Raw genomic sequence first — 23,593 nt, 5'->3', positions numbered from 1 at the left:
CGTGCGGAGGTCGACACGCCCCCTTCCCGCGGGCTGTCGGGGCTCCGTACAGGAGATCGCAGGGGGCCCCAGCGGTCGGACCCCCCGCAATCTCAAACTTATCCCCTATCCTTAGAATAGGGGATAAGTTGTTCACCACTGGGTTCACCACTGGACTACTCCTTTAACTCACCTTCCCCGTCGATCTGGACCAGCTTCCTAGGGACTGGAACGTCGGCGAGCCGTCAGCCTATCACCGTCCGCAACGATGTTCCGCCTCGGCCGGTGATAGGTGGAGCTCACTGTCATGTAAGGAGCCGGCTTCTTACATGACAGTGGGCTCAGCCTATCACCGGCCGAGGAGGAGCATCGCTGTGGCCGGAGATAGGCTCTCCGACGTTCCCGTCCCCAGGACGAGTGTAAGACCGACGTAGGAAGGTGCGTTAAAGTTTATTTTGTTTACATTTTGCAGCCCGGGCATAGGAATACAGCTACAGAGTGTCAGCGCCGGCTGCCGCAACAAACAGGAGGACGAGGAGAGCAGCGCTTCCGGGTGACATGTGATTAGTTCCCCGATGGGGACAGTGCATCGCTGGGCTAATAATACATTTTGGGGGGAGGGGGGGAATACCGTTATATACTGTGGAACCGCCATAAGTTACAAAAATACAGCGATACACATATTTGGTCATACCGCCCAGCCCTAGCAGCAATCTCTAAAAAAATCTTGATTTCTAACTCCCAGGACATTGTGTAAACAGCTCCAGTGCAGATCTATATGTCTCCATGGTAACAGACTACAAACTATCGCTTATGTAGTCTGAAGGGGGGGGGGGAGAGGAAAAACAAATGACTGTAGGGATTGTTTGCCGCAGTGATTTCCAACCAGTGTGCATCCAGCTGTTGCAAAACTACAACTCCTAGCATGCCCAGACAGCCTTTGGGTACGTTCACACGATGGAATTCCCGCGGAATTCCATGAGCGGAATTCCGCGGTGTGAACTCAACATTAGTGTGATTGGGTCTCCGCGAGACCCGTTCACACTGCGGAATTTCAGCGGCAGACAATTCCGTCGCTGAAACTGTACCGCGCAAGGAAAGAACATGTTCATTCTTTGCGTGGCCCAGTGCTAAATGACGGCTCAGTGCCCCAAAGTATTTTCGGCGGCGGCCGCCAGACGGAATCTCCGCTCGCTGAATTCAGCGAGCTGAGATTCCGCAGGGTGAACGCACCCTATGGGAAAAACTACTTTACAGTCTGTGACCACGGAGACATCAGGATCTGCACCGGAGCGGGAAACCCCAAAATGGAGTGTTTACTAAGACTTTTTGCAAAGTTATTATGTTACTATGTTATTTACCCCCTTAAAGGACACAGCCCATTTTGGCCTTAATCATGTTCGCGTCTTCGTTTTCTCCTCGCCTTGTAAGAGGTATAACTTTTTTTATTTCTCCATCCACAGACCCATAGGAGGCTTGTTTTTTGCGGGGCCAATTGTACTTTGTAATGACATTGCTCATATTACCATAAAATGTACGACACAACCAAAAATACATTATTTTTTTGTGGGGAAATTGATGAGAACATTGCAATTTTGCAACTTATAAAGCAGTGGTCTCCAACCTGCGGAGCTCCAGATGTTGCAAAACTACAACTCCCAGCATGCCCCGACAGCCGTTGGCTGTCCGGGCATGCTGTGAGTTGTAGTTTTGCAACATCTGGAGGTCCGCAGGTTGGAGACCACTGTTATAGAGGGTTATCAGTACCATGTTTGTTGTTCTTCTGGGATGTGATGTGACTAAAAGAAGCAATTTTGGCTTTTTTTTTTCTTTTTTTACACTTACGCAGTTTACCGCACGGGACCAATATCATTTTATCATAATAGTTCGGACATTTGTGTACCTGGCGATACCATATATGTCGATTTTATTTTTATTTTTTTACATTTTCTTTGATAAAAAAAAGGAAAAAATTTGAATAAAATTTCTTCTTAGGAAGGGGTGTATTCACCCTGGCTCCAGAAAGTTAAACAGATTTGTAAATTACTTCTGTAAAAAAAATCTTAATCCTTCCAATAATTATCAGCTGCTGAAGTTGAGTTGTTCTTTTCTGTCTGACAGTAGTGCTCTCTGCTGACATCTCTGCTTGTCTAGGGAACTGCACAGAGTAGAAGAGGTTTGCTATGGGGATTTGCTTCTAAACTGGGCGGTTCCCGAGACAGGTGTTAGAGAGCACTTAGACAGAAAAGAACAACTCAACTTCAGCAGCTCATAAGTACTGAAAGGATTAAGATTTTTTTAATAGAAGTAATTTACAAATCTGTTTAACTTTCTGGAGCCAGTTGATTATATATATATATATATATATATATATATATAAGTTTTTTTTCCTGGATAACCCCTTTAACACATCGGAAACCTGCGATTACACCATGGGTGGTCCCGATGTGTGTCTGTACACATCCGCATTACTTCAGATGCAGTGATCAGTATTGATCACGGCATCTGAAGGGTTAATGGCGGATATCAGCCAGTTTCGATCGCTATGTCAGCGACACCGTGATCGTGGAACCGCACAATGTACGTTATCATAGAAAAACATAGCTACAGCACCACACCTGTCCTCAGGATGTATGTGGTATTACAAAAGTGGGATCCATTCACTTCACTGGAACTGAGCTGCAATACCATGGCCAACCTGAGGGCAAGAGTAGTGCCGTTTCTGTATTTCAAATTCTGGATAGCCCTTTCAAGGTTTCTCTCCATTGGACGAGATTGTTCATACAGGCCGAGGACAAATTATGGAGGGGTGTGAAATAGGCAAAGAGCAGGCTGGGAACCAGGGGCAGTTGCACCTCGCTCCAAACAAATCTTGATTGTTGCAGTGTAGGGAAATGGCGAGAACTATACAAGAGACTTCTTTCTTCTCTTATTCTTGGAGGTGACGGTCATTGAAACCTCAGCAGCTGGACTCCTTTGCGGCGTCTTGTGAATGTGTCTAATTCTATGGTGGGAGCTCCGCGGGGCGCCGCATTAGTGCGTGGCACGGCTCCAGATACAAGCGCACCGGCAAAAAAAAATTATTTCAATTGCAATAAAAATGGACAAAACCTACAAATCATCGTCGCCTCCTTCCAGTAGAAGAAGGTGAAGAAATTTACATCTGTCACTGATGGAGGGGGGGGGGGGGGGGGTTTGGTGTCAGGGAGTTTTCATCGAGAACCAAAGCCAAATCCAGATTGGCTTTGTCTAAGCAGAAGCCCTCGGCAATAGCCAACAAAAATGTTACTCGTTCTGAAGCTCTTTAGTCAAAGAGGAAGATTTCAATGGTACAGAATGTGCCTGTGAAGGAACACAATGCCGGTAGACAATGGTTTACAATAATCTCCACCTGAAGTTGAGAGACGCTGGAAATTCCTCTGCTTTATATATTGAAAAGTCATCTGGAGATAAATCGTGCATTAACCGGTAGAATGGGAAATGCGGCTCTGGATGGGACCAGTGAAGATGTCATGTGACCAAACAGCTTGGTATTGTGTCCTCTGAGCTCCCACAATGCACTCAAGTAACATGACTCAGGAGAATTATAGGCCCCTTCACATTCCACCTCATGGAGCTTTCAGTTCTACAACATCTTGGAAGTGTCTGGATTTTTTGTGAAAGGGCAAAAATTTCCACAAACATTTGTGAGGTCAGACCCTGATGTTGGAGGAGAGGTCCAGGTTCACAATCTCCATGCTAGGTGTTGGATGGAGTTGAGGTTCGGGCGGTCAATCACGTTCTTCTACTCCAGACTACCCCTCCATGTTTTTACGGACCTCGCTATGTGCACTGGGACAAAAAAGGACTAAACCCAAACTGTTCCCACAAAGTGTAAATTGTCCCTAATATGGACAATGGTGGTGAAGTATTAAGATTTTTTCTTTACTGGAAATAAAGAACCAAGGCCAACCCCTGAGGAGCAACCCCATAGCATCATACCACCAAACCTTACAGCTGGCACAACGGTGATTGCCAGGAGTATGCTACTTGGCTGACTGCATCAGACACCAGAAGTTTGATCCGTCACTGCACAGAACAGGTTTCCTCTGCTCCAGAGTCCAGTGTTGGCGGCTTTACACCGATGCTTGGCATTGTACTTGGGGACGTGAGGCTGGCATGCAGTTGCTCGGCCATGAAGCTTCCGGCGGGCACAGGTTTGGTCTCTGCAGTTAGAGAGTCAGCAGAGTGTTGGTGACTTTTATGCACTATAGTCCTCAGTATTTAACAACCTTTTATCCCTCCTAAGTGTATAACAGACATCGGTTTACACACCATATCAGATCCGCTGGAATTTTAAACGTCTATGTGGGGTATCATTATTTTAACCAAACACTAATAAAGGTTATATTTTAGAAAAAGGGGGGGTTCTAGTAAAGGGTTTTCCCCGATTGGGGGCAACCCCTTAAATCAGTTGCCCTGAAACCTCCAGGGACATTTTTGTTGTATTCCATAGTCCTCAGCACTCGGTGACCACGCTCTGTAACGTAGTGTCCACTTTATGGCAGAATTGCTGTGGTTCCTAAACACTTCTAAATAATACATCTCCCGGCTGATAGAGGAAGGAAGGTTAGGAACTGACTTGATGCGATGGCGTCTCCTATAACAGGGATCAGGGAACACTATAGAACGACCCATTCTGTCACCAATGTTTGTAAAAGCTACTGCATTTGAAATTGTTGGATATTCTGATAAGAGATCTTTTTTGTTCCAGATCGCTGTAAGGCCTGAATAGTCCCCATCCCTCTTCCCCTTATTATGCCATGAACTATACCCGACCTCTGTGTCCCCATCCTTCCTCCCCTTATATTATGCCCATAACTATACCCGATCCCCATCCCTCCTCCCCTTATATTATGCCCATAACTATACCCGATCCCCATCCCTCCTCCCCTTATATTATGCCCATAACTATACCCGATCCCCATCCCTCCTCCCCTTATATTATGCCCATAACTATACCCGATCCCCATCCCTCCTCCCCTTATATTATGCCCATAACTATACCCGATCCCCATCCCTCCTCCCCTTATATTATGCTCATAACTTTACCCGATCCCCATCCCTCCTCCCCTTATATTATGCCAATAACTATACCCTGATCCCCATCCCTCCTCCCCTCATATTATGCTCATAACTATACCCCGATCCCTTGTATTCCCATCCTTCCTCCCCTTATTATGCCATGAACTATACCGGACCCTGGTTTTCCCATCCCTTCCACCCCATATTATATTATGCAAATCACAAAAGAAACACAGGCGCCCTGCACTCACCATCAAGATTCTGAAAATACGTCTCCCATCTCGGGCTGCTTAATCCGGCATAGTAGACAGAGGTAGCGTGGGGCACTCAGAGGCGACTGCCTCCAGCCGGAAGATGTGCACCTGTGTGCGTGAAACCGTCGGCAGTCGTCTCTAAGTGCCACACGCTACCTCTGTCTACTATGCCGGATTAAGCAGCCTGAGATGGGAGCCATATTTTCAGAATCTTGACGGTGAGTGCTAGACGCCTGTGTTTCTTTCGTGATTTACTTGTATTTACTGGATTTTCCATTGTCCTAGCACTGCCGTCAGCTGATTCAGTCTGGTTATTTGCCCGAGTGTTGCACTCGAGGAGCTGTGTTTTCCAGGTACCGGTGCCACTATTTTCTTTTTCTTGTGGATATTATATTATATTATGTCATGAACTATACCCCCATAAACAACCTTTAAGGGGTAGCCCTCGGCGGGGAAAACCCTTACTAGAAACCCTTGACAAAGCTGATTCATCAGCGAAACGTGGGTGAGACTATCAGTCTCATGTTTTAATCCCGTGACATAGTGGCTATAAATACTGTTAGGGGTGAAGCACGGGCAGATGTAGTGCGCAGACAGTAGTATATAAATAAAGCCCATACATTACCCCCAGAAAGGAGAATCTGACAATTCTCCCACATCAACCACGTCAGTGCCGCTGATAATTTTAACATTTGGTTTTTGTGGGGTTACAGTTTTAAATAGTAGCACAATAAAGCATATATTATTTATAGGGGGTATCTAGTAAGGGTTTTTCCCACCAGGGGGTTACCCCTTAAAGGTTGCTTATGATTTATTTGCCCTGAAACCTCCAGGGTTTTTCTTTGTGTAAATTAACTATACCCCGACCCCATGTACACATCCCTCCCCCCTTGTCTCCCACTTGCATTTGCACATACAGATAGCAATATAGCGATAATGCACAGACAGGAGGGGTGGTCCTCAGTGTCTCTTCTGTGTTTGAGGCTTTTCTGGAGGATTACACAGAGGAGAAGCCGCTCACCTTCCGTCAGGTGTGACTAATTCTGTTAATTCTCCAGTCGAAGGCTTATTGTGCGGCTGCCGGGGACACATGAACCTTTTCTCACTGAACCGCTTCCTGCCCGGACACCAGACAATGCTTCAGAGCTAAGATTACAGCCGCAGGAAGAGCGCAAATCCCTTAATTGTACGAGATCATCAGATTAAGCTGTGCCCTCCACGCAGATCACTGTATCAGAAGACGGCTCGACTGTCCCTTGACAAGGTTCACACAAAGCCCCCCCAATATCTGCCATCTCACCCCAGCGACTGTCACTGGAGGACCAGCCTTATATACACACAGAACTACCAACTACATAAAACAGACACCACATAAGTCACAGCCTCCAGTTGACCAGTACCCCCATAGATAACAGCCTACAATCCACCAGGACCTCCACAGATAACAGCCTCCAGTCCACCAGGACCCCCATAGATAACAGCCTTCAGTCTTTTACATGACCAACCATCAATAACCTCCAGTCCCCAAGGACCTTCCATAGATAATCTCCAGTCTTAAGAACCCCGCTCCCCCATAATGCACATATTCCAGGTCCCCCCACAGATCATAGCCTACAGTCCCCCCCGAACCTTCAGCTCTCTTTCTGTAGATAAAAGCTTAAAAGGGGAGTTCCACTGCCCCTTCGCTCAGAACATTTTGTTACAAATGCTTAGAGCCAGCGGCGGGGGTCGTGACATCACCCCCTGCCCCCTCAATGCAAACTCCCGCCACGCCCCCTCCCATAGACTTGCATTAAAGAGACGTGGTGTGACATCATGAGGGGTGTGGTCGTGAAGTCACGACCCCCGCCACCCAGCATTTTAAACAAATGCTGGGTGCTGTGCAGAGATTGTGGGGGTCCCAGCTGCGAGACCCCCACGATCAGACATCTTACCCCCTATCCTTTGGATAGAGGATAAGATGTCTAGGGACGGATTACCCCTTTAACCTTAGGACCCTTTATGGATCGCAGCCTACCCTACAACCCCGTAATGTACGCTGATCAACCAGTCACACAGCAGCTGAAATCTGTGCAGTCAGGTAAAGTGATTATAGAACTACAAATCCAAGCATGCCCACTCACTGTGAGCTCAGGTGATGTCAGAGGCTGGGAGTGACCTTTTTACATCAGGCTGGGACTGTTGGGATCTCAGTCTGATCAACTCCATCCAGATCACATCCTTGTCAGGCAGATCCTCACTTAATCTGCCCGCTGCCGCCTTATATTGGCTGTAGTAACCGTGACCATTAGTCAGTGGATTCAGCAGACACCGCAGACACCAAAAAGGGGGGAAAAGTGTTTAGGGGAAGAAAACATTGGGGTGTCATGTGTAAAGGGAGAATTATATGAATTTTATTATTAAACAAGGTGACTACACCTTACACTGTGTGCACAATTAGTGGGCAATAATTAGTGTACATAATTATTAAGCAACTAAGTAAAAAACAAATTCCATTCTCACTTGTTTATTTTTATTTGTTACAGTGAAAATAAAAAATAAAAAATTATAAAATAATAATTATAATAAAATAAATATAATATTTAAAACAACAATAAATAATATCAATAATAATTATTACCGTATATTATTATTGTTGTGTTATTATTATTAGTAATAATTTATTATTAGAATGTAGTATTATATAATGTAGTAATATTATGTGACCAACATAGCTCCCTTCTTTTTAATACCATAAACCTTCCAGTAATGGAGTCTGTCAGTTCCTTGATCTGTTGATAAAAAGAATCCAAGACCACAGCCAAGACTCGGCTAGCCGAAACATTGCATTTGGGAAACCAATAAACAACAGCTCTTTTTTATGCAATTGGAGTCTTCCAGGCTGGTGCTGTGGTCTTGGATTCTTTTTGTATTTGACACCGGATTGGCCTTCTGGTTGACCACAGGCACAGTGGTTTACTTTTGTGCTGTCCACCACCTTTCCCACTGTTGTGCAGCAGAAACCACCACAGCCTCCAGACACTGCTCAGAGAGGTCCCAGTTTTCCTTCACCCTAAATCTCCCATATAAGAAGGGCCCACGAGTTCTCAATGAGCCATGTCATTATTCTTCCATCTTTAAGGCCTTTACTGGTGAAGTACTTCGATGCATGTGATGGAGCATTGTCCTGCAGAACAGTCATAGTCTTCTGAAAGCTGAAGACTTTTTCCTGGACCACTGCTTGAAGAAAGTGTCTTCTACAAACTGCCTGTAGGTTTGGGAGTGGAGTTTGAGTCCATTTTTAACCAAAAAAGATCCAAGCATTCATAACACCAGCCCATACCAGTACCCACCTTCACCTTGGTGGCGTCTGAGGTGAAGTGGAGTTCTGTGGCCATTAGTGATCCAGCCATGGGCCCATCCATCTGGACAGTCAGGCGTTGCTCTAATCTCATCAGTCCATAAAACCTGAAATATGTTTCTTCAGATAGGTATCTTGTGTCTTGTTCAGTGGTGGTCAGGTCTTCAGATAGGTCTTGGTCCAGTCTTGTGTCTTGTTCAGTGGTGGTCAGGTCTTCAGATAGGTATCGGCCCAGTCTTGTGTCTTGTTCAGTGGTGGTCAGGTCTTCAGATAGGTCTTGGTCCAGTATTGTGTCTTGTTCAGTGGTGGTCAGGTCTTCAGATAGGTCTTGGTCCAGTATTGTGTCTTGTTCAGTGGTGGTCAGGTCTTCAGATAGGTCTTGGTCCAGTATTGTGTCTTGTTCAGTGGTGGTCAGGTCTTCAGATAGGTCTTGGTCCAGTCTTGTGTCTTGTTCAGTGGTGGTCAGGTCTTCAGATAGGTCTTGGTCCAGTCTTGTGTCTTGTTCAGTGGTGGTCAGGTCTTCAGATATTTATTTTACTGCACAATTTTTACTTGCACTTGTGGATTTTGATGCCGTAGAAGCTGCTTGCAGATTTTTTTCCCCCCATTAAAGCCAAAGTGGAAAATGCACAACAAATCCTTGCACCTTCCATGGCATAAATTGACACACTAAAGAGTTTAAGATGTTTTCTGGTCCATAAGGACTTTATCATTACAATCCTATCTACATGTACTATATGGAATTCTTCTGCAGATTTCCCATGTCCAATTCCAAATGTCATCTCTGCAGTAATTTTGGTATGTGTGAATGTACCCTTACACCCCCTCCCCAATCACTGTCTCCTATGAGAAGGGGTAATGAAGCGTGCTCCCCCTCCTCTGTGTCTCGGTTGCTTCCTTTCCCTGACATTCCATGATGAAGGTGTAACCAGGGATCAGTGTGACAATAGTGAGGAGGATTCACACTGATCCCAGGTGGAAGTGAGTGAAATGTACACTCGCTCAGGCACACTCCCTCCCCTGGTGGAGATGCTGTGTGAGTGTACACTTGCTCACCCTCTTCCCTGTGACTTGCACAAGTGAAAGCCAACAATTCTTCAGAAAAAAAACAAAATCTTTCTATCTACTTACTGTGATGAGACCTTTGTGTGGAGCCGCTTGTCTGGGAGAAGCAGCTGCCCCCCTTCCCCGCTTCCTCCAGTCGTACTCTCTGTCCTGAACTCAGCATCACGAGGTTTCTGACTGATAGCTGAACTGGTTGCAGAACCCAGGACGGGCATAGATCTGGATTCAAGGGCACTTAGGGTCCCAGCTGCACCCGAGAAAAAGAGAAGAAACATTTAGATCAGAAACAGGGAATAAACAAAATGAATTGTGATCAGGACTGACAAGCCTGGAGAACCAAAGTGGTAAAGCCTACAGGTAATTTGCCTAAAGGCCATTTATCCGCAAGATAACAAGGCGACATTTCAGAGAAAGACCTTTTTAACACCCGAACCAGCAGAGCTTACACTCTAATCACTCCGCATTGTGCTAGCAGTCTCCCCCTATGATTTACCGGATGCGTCTTGCTCAGTCGTCACTTTACGGCGTCGTAAAATTCTTTCCAGTTCACTTTCTGTGGAGGCTGCGGCCATGGCCCCGAGTCTCTTCCTGCTGGGGGTGGTGCCCATAGAATCCTAAGGAAGATGGAGGTTATAGTGAGAGGAGAAGATGGACACCCCCAGGGTATCCCACAAAATGCTGCCACTCACCAGGATCCCCCGCAGCTCCTGGACAGCGCTGTTTGACTGTAAAAAACACAAGACTTGAATTATTTAAAAAAAAACGCAACCCCAGAAATAATTGATTATTACCCCATTATAATATACAGGGGCGATACAGGCATCAAATATCCCAAAATATTAAGGAGAGATAAGAGAAACTATTTATGGATTTGGACCTCTTTCCAATCTAGTGTTTCCTATTATAAGCAATTTCAGGAGTGGCTGATAACAGTGAGCAATAGACTGCATGGACCTGTTCTACATTTCAGGCTTGAGGGTGGTGTATTTTTACCCCCACAAAAAAAAAAAAAAATTGCTACAGACTTTAACCCCTTAAGAACCAGGCAATTTTTCATTTTTGCACCTCCATTATTTCCTCCTCGCCTTCTAAAAATCAGAACACTTGCAATTTTGCACCTACAGACCTTTTTATTTATTTTTTTTTTTTTTTGAGCCACCAATATCACTTTGTAATGACATCAATCATTTCACTACAAAATCTACGGCGAAACCAGAAAAAAAAAAAATATTTGTGGGGCAAAATTGAAAAAAAAAAAAGGCATTTTGTAAATTTTGGGGGCTTCCGATTCTACGCAGTAGACTTTTCTGTAAAAATGACAACTTATCTTTATTCTGTAGGTCCATACAGTTACAAGGATACCAAATTTATATAGCTTTTATTTTATTTTACCTTAAAAAATTATAACTACATGCACCAAAATTTGTATGTTGAAAATTGGCATTTTCTGACCCCTATAACTTTTATTTTTCTGTATACGGAGCAGTATAAGGGCTCATTTTTGCGTCGTCATCTGAAGTTTTTATCAGTACCATTTTTGTTCTGATTGGACTTTTTGATCGCTTTTTATAATTTTTTTTAAAGGTATACAAAGTGACCAAAAATATGCAATTTTGGACTTTGGTATTTTTTTTACGTAAACGCCATTGACCATGCGGTTTAATTGACATTATATTTATACATTTACGCACACGGCGATACCACATGTTTATTTTTATTATGTTTAACTTTATTCCATAGAACCACATTGATCTGTGTGCTCTGTGCTTGATTGATAAAGCCTGGTTCAGCCAGGTTCTAACAATCACAGAGCCAGGACAGCTGTAGGAGCAGAGTTAAGCCCTCCAGCCACCTCCACATTGGATCGCCTCAACCCCCCCCCCCCCCCCCCCCCCCGCAAAACCGCTGCAGGGTGGGGTGGTTTCCGACCCACACCCCACTGGACCCCCAGAGACTGGATAAGGGTCCCTTTAGACTCCGCAGTGGCGATCTAAAGGGTTAATAACTTGCCACATGTCGGCTACTAACGGCGGCCCCCAGCTACAGGAATCAGCTGGGGGCCGGCTGGTATGGTGCGGGCTCAAGTCAGGAGCCATTCACCGCTTGCCGTTGTAGGACGAGCCAGCTTGTCCTTAGACGACAACCGGTTAAAGGCGTTATCAGAATTAGAAAAACAGAGGAGATTTCTTCAAAAAACAGCACACCATCTGTCCTCAGGTTTTTTGTAGCATTGCAGCTTTTTTGTTGTTGAAAAAGTTTTTGTTGAAAAAGTTGAACTTTTTAAAGCGTACCTGTCTTATCTCCGTTAAAAAATAATGCTTATATATGTAATTCACTAGGTCTTGGCAAAACATTTACCGAATATTTGTCATTTGAAAAAAAATAAATAAATAAAAGATCTCCTTTTAAAGAAGCGGTAATAAACGTATCCCTTATCCACAGGATAGGGGAAAAAGAGTCTGATTGAGTGGGTCCGACCCCTGGGACCCCCCAGCAATCTCCCGTATGGGGCCCCGGCCCAGCTCCGATTGTGTGATTTTTCGCACACAGCACGTCAGCTGGTCCAAACACACCCCTCTATGCATCTCAATAGGAAAGGTGGAGACACAGCGTTTGTGTGTCTCCGCCTCTCCTATACAGATGAATGGAGGAGGCGTGTTTTGACCAGCTGACGTGCTGTGTGCGAATTGTGCTCTTACAGAGCAGAGCTGGACCCCATACAGGAGATTGCGGGGGGGGGGGGGGGGGGTTCCAGCGGTCGGGGATAAGTTTATTACCGCTGGGCATCTTCTTTTATAGAAATCATGGCTTCTAAAAAGACCACTAGGGTTCCCCATATTATCCAGAACATAATCCTGTCCGGCTGCAGAATCATCTTTGTCCCAACTGAAGCACAGGCAGGGACAAAGTCAAGGAAGTGATGGCAGGACTAGCATTCCTCAGCACAGCAGACTCAGGGAGGAAGTGAATGCATGGTGAGTGAGGGCAGGCTCAGTGCTTGCCTGGGACATGTCCCTTCCTGAGAAGTGATGTCAGAATGAGTGAGCAGTAAAAGAGGGATTTCTGAGCCAAATACAAAAGCTAGATCAGTGTTTCCCAACCAGGGTGCCTCCAGCTGTTGCAAAACTACAACTTCCAGCATGCCCGGACATTGGGAAATGCAAATCCTTTGCAGTCAATTACAGCCTGAAGTCTGAACGTATTGACATCAGCAGACATTGCTGGTTTCATCCCTGGCGATTCTCTGCCTCCCCTACTGCATCTGTCTTCCGTTCCTGCTTGTTCTTGAGGCATTTCCCCTTCAGTTTGGTCTTCAAAAAGTGAAATTTCGGATTCAGGTCGGGTGATTGACTTGGCCATTGCATAACATTCCACTTATTTCCCTTAACCCCTTAAGGATCCGGGGTTTTTCCACTTTCGTTTTTTCCTCCTTACCTTTAAAAAAATCCTAATTCTTGCAATTTTTCACCTAAAAATCCATATGATGTCTTATTTTTTGCACCACCAATTCTACTTTGCAGTGACATCAGTCATTTTACCCAAAAATCTACAGCGAAACGGGAAAAAAAATCATTGTGTGACAAAATTGAAGAAAAAATTCCATTTTGTAACTTTTGGGGGCTTCCGTTTCTAGGCAGTACATATTATGGTAAAAATGGCACCTTATTATTCTGTAGGTCCATACGATTAAAATGATACCCTACTTATATAGTTTGGATTTTGTTGGATTTCTGGAAAAAATCATAACACATGCAGGAAAATTAATACATTTAAAATTGTCATATTCTGACCCCTATAACTTTTTTATTTTTCCACGTACAGGGTGGTTGGAGGTGGTTGATCAGACTTTTTGATCGCTTTTTATTCATTTTTTTATATAAAAAGTGAACAAAAATACGCTATTTTGGACTTTGGAATTTTTTTGCGAGTACGCCATTGACCGTGCGGTTTAATTAACAATATATTTTTATAATTCAGACATTTTCGCACCAGGCGATACCACGTATGTTTATTTTTACACAGTTTTGTTTTATGGGAAAAGGGGGGCGATTTAAACTTTTATTCACTTTTTTTTTGCATGGTTATAGCTCCCATAGGAGACTATAACACTGCACACACTGATCTTTTACATTGATCATTGTTATCCCATAGGGGACTATAACACTGCACACACTGATATTTTACAATGATCATTGTTATCCCATAGGGGACTATAACACTGCACACACTGATATTTTACAATGATCATTGTTATCCCATAGGGGACTATAACACTGCACACGCTGATCTTTTACATTGATCATTGTTATCCCATAGGGGGCTATAACACTGCACACACTGATCTTTCACATTGATCATTGTTATCCCAAAGTGGACTATAACACAGTACACACTGATCTCTTACATTGATCATTGTTATCCCATAGGAGACTATAACACTAAACACACTGATCTTTTACATTGGTCATTTGTTATCCCATAGGGGACTATAACACTGCACATACTGATCTCTTACACTGATCATTGTTATACCATAGGAGACGATAACACTGCACACACTGATCTCCTACACTGATCATTGTTATACCATAGGGGGCTATAACACTGCACACACTGATCTTTTACATTGATCATTGTTATCCCATAGGGGATTATAACACTGCACACACTGATCTCTTAAACTGATCATTGTTATCCCATAGGGGGCTATAACACTGCACACTGATCTTTTACATTGATCATTGTTATCCCATAGGATAACATTGATCAATGATTCTGCCGCTTCACTGTTCATTCCTGGATATCAGGCACGGAGCAGTCATTCGGCAATCGAACACGCAGGAGGAAGGTGGGGGCCCTCCTTGTGTCCTCCAGCTTTTCGGGATGCTGCGGCAAACCTTTGTCCTCCTTTTGTCCTCCATTTTCTTGGGGTTCGCCCCAAACAGCCCACTGAGCTATCCGGGAGTAGTTTACTTTCACTTTAGACACGGCGATCAACTTTGAACGTCGCGTCTAAAGGATTAATAACTAGTAGCCACGGGTCCTGGCTGTTGTTAGAGGCCCCGCGTTATAGAAAGGGAGCAGACTCAGGGCGTACAGGTTCGCCCTAAGTCCTTAAGAGGTTAAAAAACTCTTTGGTTGCTTTTGGATGTAAATACCCTCAAATTAAAGCTGACAGTCCGGAGTTAAAGCACATCTTGTTCGTTTCATTTCAAATCCATTGTGGTGGTGTATAGAGCCAAAAATATTAGAATTGTGTCGATGCCCCAATATTTATGGACCTGACTGTATATATATCAGCTCAGCAGCATAAAGAGCTTCTCATGAGAGAACCTGGGAAGTCACAAAATGGTTAACACCTTGAGATATAAAGGCGGCCGGCGCCTATTGTGCGCACACAAAGACGGCACTCCATGGCTGAGAGCCCCTCTCCCTTCGCCTCCCCCCGACAATCGTCTGCCTTCACCTCACCCACTTGAAGCCGTTTATAGCAAATTACATCTTTGTTAACGACTCAAGGACGTGTTTTCCCATTCAGCCGACAATTGCGCAAGTGGTCATCGCCCGTCACAAAGTGGGACCGCATTGAGTTATTACTCACCTTGAAATGAGGGAAAGAGCGGGTGAATCCATCAGGGGCTCACAAGGCTTCTACACTTCAAGGCCCAGGGGGGGTCTAATGTGGGGCACCTGTGATGTCACCAATGACCTCACTATTCATAGACCATCCAAGGAATGGGACCATGATGGACAGCAAAAGAAACAAAACAATATGGACGACACTCACAGCATGCAGAACTAAAAACGGACGATGTTAGAAGTCTGTGCCAACAGTAAGACACCGCACCTTTAAATGACACGACCGCCACTGCGTGCAACACAAAGTACAGACACTACAGCAAGCATGCCGTGCACAATTCTTACTTTGGTTTCTTCCACATTTGCGGCAGTTGGCGCCGGTGGGGCAGCTGGGGGCCCCTGCTCTGGATGTATAACCTGGACGTACAAATTTAGTAACTCTTTACACACTGAAAAGTTATGATAATTTATACTAAACAGGGTGTATAAATCCTGTCCTGATATCATGTCTCCAGAGCTGCACTCACTATTCTGCAGTTACATCATGTCTTATCCTCCAGTCACCTCCAAAGCTGCAGTCACTTTCATGCTTTTACAGCATGTCATATACTCCAATTCTTATTAGAAAAATAACTAAAACATATCAGAAAACATTAAAATTACACAGAAACAAAATATAAATAATATTGACTAATAAAACAATACTAACTAATAGAACAAGAAAAAAAACTAAAAACATATTTGTAGCCTATGTAAACCATATTAATTAAAATTACAGTCATCATTAACTGTGAAATACTGTATATATATATATATATATATATATATATATATAAAACTCAATTTGCGTATGTGTGTGTATGTATGTGTGTATGTATGTATGTGTGTATGTGTGTATGTATGTGTGTATGTATGTATGTATGTATGTGTGTATGTATATATGTGTGTGTATGTATATGTGTTTGTGTGTGTATGTATGTGTGTATGTATGTGTGTATGTATGTATGTGTGTATGTGTGTATATATGTGTGTATGTATGTGTATGTATGTGTGCATGTATATGTGTATGTATGTGTGTATGTATGTATGTATATGTGTATGTATGTATGTGTATGTATGTATATGTGTATGTATGTGTGTATGTATGTATGTATATGTGTATGTATGTATGTGTGTATGTATGCATGTATATGTGTATGTATGTGTGTGTATGTGTGCATGTATATGTGTATGTATGTATGTATGTGTGCATGTATATGTGTATGTATGTATGTGTGTATGTATATGTGTTTGTGTGTGTATGTATGTGTATGTATGTATGTGTGTATGTATGTATATATGTGTATGTATGTGTGTGTATATGTATATGTGTATGTATGTATGTGTGTATGTATGTGTATGTATGTGTGCATGTGTATGTGTATGTATGTGTATATGTTCCGGCATCACGTCCAAACGGCTAAATATATTAATATGAAACTTGGTCACATGTTACTTATATGTCCAATTAAAATGTAGGATAATGAATTTAACCCTTAACTACCCCCATTTGTGAGGGTCGGGGTTTTTATTTTTTTTTTTAACTCCCATGCAAATCAATGGGAAATGTATGTTCCCACATAACTTCCGTACGACTGGAGATATTTCGATAATACTTTGTCACATGTTACAAATGTCAAATACAAAGATATGATAGTTAAATTAACCCCTAACCTACCCCCATATGTGAAGGATGGGGTTTTGTCCCATGCAAGTATATAGGACTTCTGGTGCCTTACTCCACAAGCTCCGCATCTCCTGGTGAATGTGTCAGTCCGGCTGGCAAGCCACACCCTCCCCGCATACCACACCCCATCTCGCAAAGACACGCCCACCTTTAAGCCACACCCCTTTTTATTTTCAGCTTACAATATCTTTACCACAACGCAGCCCCACCTGAGGACGGGATATGAGGACAGGATATGAGGACGGGATATGAGAATGGGATATAGGGACCTTCCCTACCTCTACTTGGAATGCTGTCTCCCCCTTTCCGCAGGATGTAACACAGTGTTTCCCAACCAGGGTGCCTCCAGCTGTTGCAAAACTACAACTCCCAGCATGCTTATGTTGCGGAACTGATCTAACAGCAGAATAATGAGTGCAGCTCTGGTGGTAACTAGAAGATAAGTAGTGATTTAACAGCAGAATAGTAAGTACAGTTCTGGAGGTAACTGAAGGATAAGACCTGATGTAACAGCAGAATAGTGAGTGCAGCTTTAGAGGTAACTGGACGAGAAGACCTGATTAATGGAGCATAAGACGCCATGTTACTCACATATTACAGTTCAAATACAGGCCTCAACTGATACTAAATGGTGCTGGTGTGTGAGGGGAAAGGACACATTATCCCCAATACAGTGTATATAGATCAGTGGTAGACAATGACTGCTGGGAGTTGTACATCGGCTGTCACCACATGGGATCTCTCACCTGAGGCTTTGGCTTGGCCCGGCCTGCTTGTTGTACCGGCCGCAGGGCGACACCCTTCTTGATTCGGTCCATCATCTCCTCCACAGCCTGCCTCTTCAGGTCCCCCGCTTTCTCTTCTGGAGAGAAAACACAGCAGATGATCAGTGATCCCCCAACTCACTGGAAGTGTTAGTTATCTCACAGACCCCACAACCCTTAGGAATCCAACATCCATCTATGATAGGGAATAGGTACTATGCAAAGTGTTACATCTCCCAGTCACAACTCCTGACCACAATGGGGTCCTAGGAGCAGCAGGACCCCCAAATCCAATGAACGAATCAATCAATAAAATCACCTTTCCCGCTGATATATAACATGTGTCGCAGCCTCCGAGTGACATAACAAGTGGCACAGCCCCCCTCCAAGTGATATATAACACTTGCCACAGCGACCTTCAAGCCATATAAAACACAAGCCCAAGAAATATGTAACATGTGGCACAGCAAGCCCAAGAAATATGTAACATGTGGCACAGCAAGCCCAAGAAATATGTAACACGTGGCACAGCAAGCCAAAGAAATATGTAACATGTGGCACAGCAAGCCCAAGAAATATGTAACATGTGGCACAGCAAGCCCAAGAAATATGTAACATGTGGCACAGCAAGCCCAAGAAATATGTAACACGTGGCACAGCAAGCCAAAGAAATATGTAACACGTGGCACAGCAAGCCAAATAAATATGTAACACGTGGCACAGCAAGCCCAAGAAATGTGTAACATGTGGCACAGCCCCCAAGTCACATAAAATACGGGGCACAGCCCCAAGTGACCTATAATACGGGGGCACAGCCCCCAGGTGACCTATAATACGGGGCACAGCCCCCAGGTGACCTATAATACGGGGCACAGCCCCCAGGTGACCTATAATACGGGGCACAGCCCCCAAGTGACCTATAATACGGGGCACAGCCCCCAAGTGACCTATAATACGGGGCACAGCCCCCAAGTGACCTATAATACGGGGCACAGCCCCCAAGTGACCTATAATACGGGGCACAGCCCCCAAGTGACCTATAATACGGGGCACAGCCCCCAAGTGACCTATAATACGGGGCACAGCCCCCAAGTGACCTATAATACGGGGCACAGCCCCCAAGTGACCTATAATACGGGGCACAGCCCCCAAGTGACCTATAATACGGGGCACAGCCCCCAAGTGACCTATAATACGGGGTACAGCCCCCAAGTGACCTATAATCTGGGGTATAGCCCCTAAGTGACCTATAATATGGGGTATAGGCCCTAAGTGACCTATAATATGGGGTACAACCCTAAGTGACCAATAATATGGGGTACATCCCCCAAGTGACCTATAATATGGGGTACAGCCCCTAAGTGACCTATAATATGGGGTACAACCCCTAAGTGACCTATAATATGGGGTACAGCCCTAAGTGACCAATAATATGGGGTACAGCCCCCAAGTGAGCTATAATTTGGGGCATATGCCCTGAGTAATATATAAGACATAACATAGCACCACCATGCAATATATACCAGCCCCCCAGTGACACCCAACATGTGGCAGAGCCCCCTCCGCACCATCACATCGTATAACAACATGTACACATTTCCCGTGTGCAGTCTCCTTTAAGAGCCGGCGATCTCCAGCAGGAATAAATAAAGGCGCCGTCAGCGCATTTCATGGTCCATTATCTTATTAATACAATGGGAAATTCAGTTTCAGACTTAATGCTTTTTTATTGTCGTAAGTGAATGACTTAAAAGCCGCCATCGACTTGCAGAATCTGTCAGATCCGCCGCACGCGGCCGGCAGGGGGGCACTTAATTCCCTACTTTACATACTCACATTTTACAGAACCTCACAAGATGCTCGTTATAGTATAAGAAAAATAAAAGCAAAGATTTGGGAGAAAACACATATTACTCGTCGTGTTAACAGAATCAACTCTTTCGCCGCCGCAGCTTCTTGTGGGTTCAGGGAGGCTGGACCGGCCAGGGAGAGGGGGGGAGGGGGTCTTGGACACTGAAAACAGCTACCCCCAACATTTCTAGGATGTGGCGAGGTACACATCATAGTGACACATCCCACCCCCTGAGGCTGCATCACATCGGCCGCTATGATCAGCTTCTCTGTCTCTGCTATTCTTACCGCTGCCCGTCGTTGGCGCACTCTCCTGCTTTACTGCCGCCGTGGGCGTCACTGAAGGCTTCTTCCGGATGATAGACATGAGAGACCTGAGAACGACAGCACAAACCTACTCACATACTACTCCACAGCCATGTAACCTGCATCCTCTGTACAGTATGGGGAACGGGGAGGTTGGGCATGTTGGCATGACCATTCAGTTCTCATGGAGGCAAGCTGCTGCCAGAGGAGTATGGGGGAAGGGATATAGGTGTCTGGAAATATCTTTCTCCCCTCTCTTCATTCAGAGCACATGCATGCTCAGCTAGGCAGAGCATGCACATGTAAAGGAGGGGAGTTGAGAGATTGCTGTTGGCAAAGCGGTTTATGGTCAGCCTCACAAATCTATCAGCTATGTGAGCAGGACTAGGTTTGGATGCCTTTTAGCTATTGGCTGTAAACTATTTTTCAGTTTAAAGGGGTACTCCGCTGCCCCATCGTTCGGAACATTTTGTTACGAACGCTTGGAGCGGGCGGCAGGGTCGACCATGCCCCTCGTGAGGTCACACCACACCCCCTCAATGCAAGTCTATGGGAGGGGGCGTGGCGACGCCACGCCCCGTCTCATAGACTTGCATTGAGGGGGGCGTGGTGTGATATCACGAGGGGCGGGGTCGTGACGTCACGACCCCCGTCGCCGGCACCCATGGTTCTGAACGAACGCTGGATGCTGTACAGAGATTGCAGGAGTCCCAGCTGCGGGACCCCCCGCGATCAGATATCTTATCTCCTATCCTTTGGATAGGGGATAAGATGTCTAGGGACGGAGTACCCCTTTAATGAAAGAAATCAGAGATCTTAGAAATGAAGAACTATTAGAAAGTAGCTAATTAATGCTCTGATGGAACTTTGGTGATGACTAAGTTTCAGAGGTCACTTCTACACATCTTACCGGATGGGGTTTGGCGGCGGTGGTGGTGGCGGCGGCAGAGGAGGTGGAGGTGGTGGCGGAGGGGGAAGAGCTGCTTTCTCCGCCTGATGTACTCGCTTCTGAAGTTCTTCCACTGGAAACAGAAAACATGTTAAGATAGGAATTTAGTGACGAAAGGAAACACAACAAAAATGAATAGGGTGGGAGAGAAACATCGGAAACAGCTAAATGTACAATGCAACAATGTAACAGTCTAGGGCTGCGACTAACGATTATTTTCGTAATCGATTAGTTGGCCAATTATTGTTTTAATTAATTGAATAATCGGATAAAAATAACCATAGTGGAGAAGAAGATAATTTGTGACTTAAATAAGGGAGAGAGTTAATGAGGGGGAGGGGATCGAGCTGAAGATCTTCTGTGTGTTTTAAGTAAGGGATGCATTGTGAGAAAGTTTGTGGGGTCGGCTAGATGCGAAGCTTTGCGGAGGCTGAGAGGAGAAGCTTTTTATTATATTTCAGCACACATAATATGAGGGGGTCAGCACACATAATAAGAGGGGGTCAGCACACATAATATGAGGGGGTCAGCACACATAATAAGAGGGGGTCAGCACACATAATAAGAGGGGGTCAGCACACATAATAAGAGGGGGTCAGCACACATAATAAGAGGAGGTCAGCACACATAATAAGAGGGGGTCAGCACACATAATAAGAGGGGGTCAGCACACATAAGATGGGGTCAGCACACATAACAAGAGGGGGTCAGCACACATAATAAGAGGGGGTCAGCACACATAATAAGAGGGGGTCAGCACACATAATAAGAGGGGGTCAGCACACATAATAAGAGGGGGTCAGCACACATAATAAGAGGGGGTCAGCACACATAATAAGAGGGGGTCAGCACACATAATAAGAGGGGGTCAGCACACATAATAAGAGGAGGTCAGCACACATAATAAGAGGAGGTCAGCACACATAATAAGAGGGGGTCAGCACACATAATAAGAGGGGGTCAGCACACATAATATGAGGGGGTCAGCACACATAATAAGAGGGGGTCAGCACACATAATAAGAGGGGGTCAGCACACATAATAAGAGGGGGTCAGCACACATAATAAGAGGGGGTCAGCACACATAATAAGAGGAGGTCAGCACACATAATAAGAGGGGGTCAGCACACATAATAAGAGGAGGTCAGCACACATAATAAGAGGGGGTCAGCACACATAATAAGAGGAGGTCAGCACACATAATAAGAGGGGGTCAGCACACATAATAAGAGGGGGTCAGCACACATAATAAGAGGGGGTCAGCACACATAATAAGAGGAGGTCAGCACACATAATAAGAGGGGGTCAGCACACATAATAAGAGGGGGTCAGCACACATAATAAGAGGGGGTCAGCACACATAATAAGAGGGGGTCAGCACACATAATAAGAGGGGGTCAGCACACATAATAAGAGGGGGTCAGCACACATAATAAGAGGGGGTCAGCACACATAATAAGAGGGGGTCAGCACACATAATAAGAGGGGGTCAGCACACATAATAAGAGGGGGTCAGCACACATAATATGAGGGGGTCAGCACACATAACAAGAGGGGGTCAGCACACATAATAAGAGGGGGTCAGCACACATAATAAGAGGAGGTCAGCACACATAATAAGAGGGGGACAGCACACATAATAAGAGGGGGTCAGCACACATAAGATGGGGTCAGCACACATAATAAGAGGGGGTCAGCACACATAACAAGAGGGGGTCAGCACACATAATAAGAGGGGGTCAGCACACATAATAAGAGGGGGTCAGCACACATAATAAGAGGAGGTCAGCACACATAATAAGAGGAGGTCAGCACACATAATAAGAGGGGGTCAGCACACATAATATGAGGGGGTCAGCACACATAATAAGAGGGGGTCAGCACACATAAGAGGGGGGCAGCACACATAATAAGAGGGGGTCAGCACACATAATAAGAGGAGGTCAGCACACATAATAAGAGGGGGTCAGCACACATAATAAGAGGGGGTCAGCACACATAATAAGAGGGGGTCAGCACACATAATAAGAGGGGGTCAGCACACATAATAAGAGGGGGTCAGCACACATAAGATGGGGTCAGCACACATAATAAGAGGAGGTCAGCACACATAATAAGAGGGGGTCAGCACACATAATAAGAGGGGGTCAGCACACATAATAAGAGGGGGTCAGCACACATAATAAGAGGGGGTCAGCACACATAATAAGAGGAGGTCAGCACACATAATAAGAGGGGGTCAGCACACATAATAAGAGGGGGTCAGCACACATAATAAGAGGGGGTCAGCACACATAATAAGAGGGGGTCAGCACACATAATAAGAGGGGGTCAGCACACATGATAAGAGGGGGTCAGCACACATAATAAGAGGGGGTCAGCACACATAATAAGAGGGGGTCAGCACACATAATAAGAGGAGGTCAGCACACATAATAAGAGGGGGTCAGCACACATAAGAGGGGGTCAGCACACATAATAAGAGGGGGTCAGCACACATAATAAGAGGGGGTCAGCACACATAATAAGAGGGGATCAGCACACATAATAAGAGGGGATCAGCACACATAATAAAAAGGGGGTCAGCACACATAATAAGAGGGAGTCAGTACACATAATAAGAGGGGGTCAGCACACATAATAAGAGGAGGTCAGCACACATAATAAGAGGGGGTCAGCACACATAATAAGAGGGGGTCAGCACACATAATAAGA

The 23,593-nt window shown here is 44.9% G+C and overlaps 1 protein-coding gene across 4 annotated transcripts in view; it reads right to left on the bottom strand.

The window, feature by feature from the left end:
* Window positions 1-23,593, bottom strand: part of SHTN1 (shootin 1) — a 108,720-nt gene that overhangs the window by 1,359 nt on the left and 83,768 nt on the right. For 2 of the 4 annotated variants that reach the window (XM_056529584.1, XM_056529587.1), the window contains exons 11-17: window positions 20,840-20,951; window positions 19,912-19,997; window positions 17,755-17,870; window positions 15,628-15,699; window positions 10,392-10,427; window positions 10,196-10,316; window positions 9,769-9,949 (exon numbers count right to left, since the gene is read on the bottom strand). In XM_056529584.1, the coding sequence (XP_056385559.1) occupies window positions 9,769-9,949; window positions 10,196-10,316; window positions 10,392-10,427; window positions 15,628-15,699; window positions 17,755-17,870; window positions 19,912-19,997; window positions 20,840-20,951 (724 nt within the window). Of the gene's footprint in view, window positions 1-8,006; window positions 8,545-9,768; window positions 9,950-10,195; window positions 10,317-10,391; window positions 10,428-15,627; window positions 15,700-17,754; window positions 17,871-19,911; window positions 19,998-20,839; window positions 20,952-23,593 lie in introns of those variants that run through there. The other 2 variants (XM_056529586.1, XM_056529585.1) reach the window with 2 other exon arrangements.

The sequence above is a fragment of the Hyla sarda genome, chromosome 7 (assembly GCF_029499605.1).
Source record: "Hyla sarda isolate aHylSar1 chromosome 7, aHylSar1.hap1, whole genome shotgun sequence".
Lineage (NCBI taxonomy): Eukaryota > Metazoa > Chordata > Amphibia > Anura > Hylidae > Hyla > Hyla sarda.
This window is presented reverse-complemented; position numbering and strand designations above follow the sequence as displayed.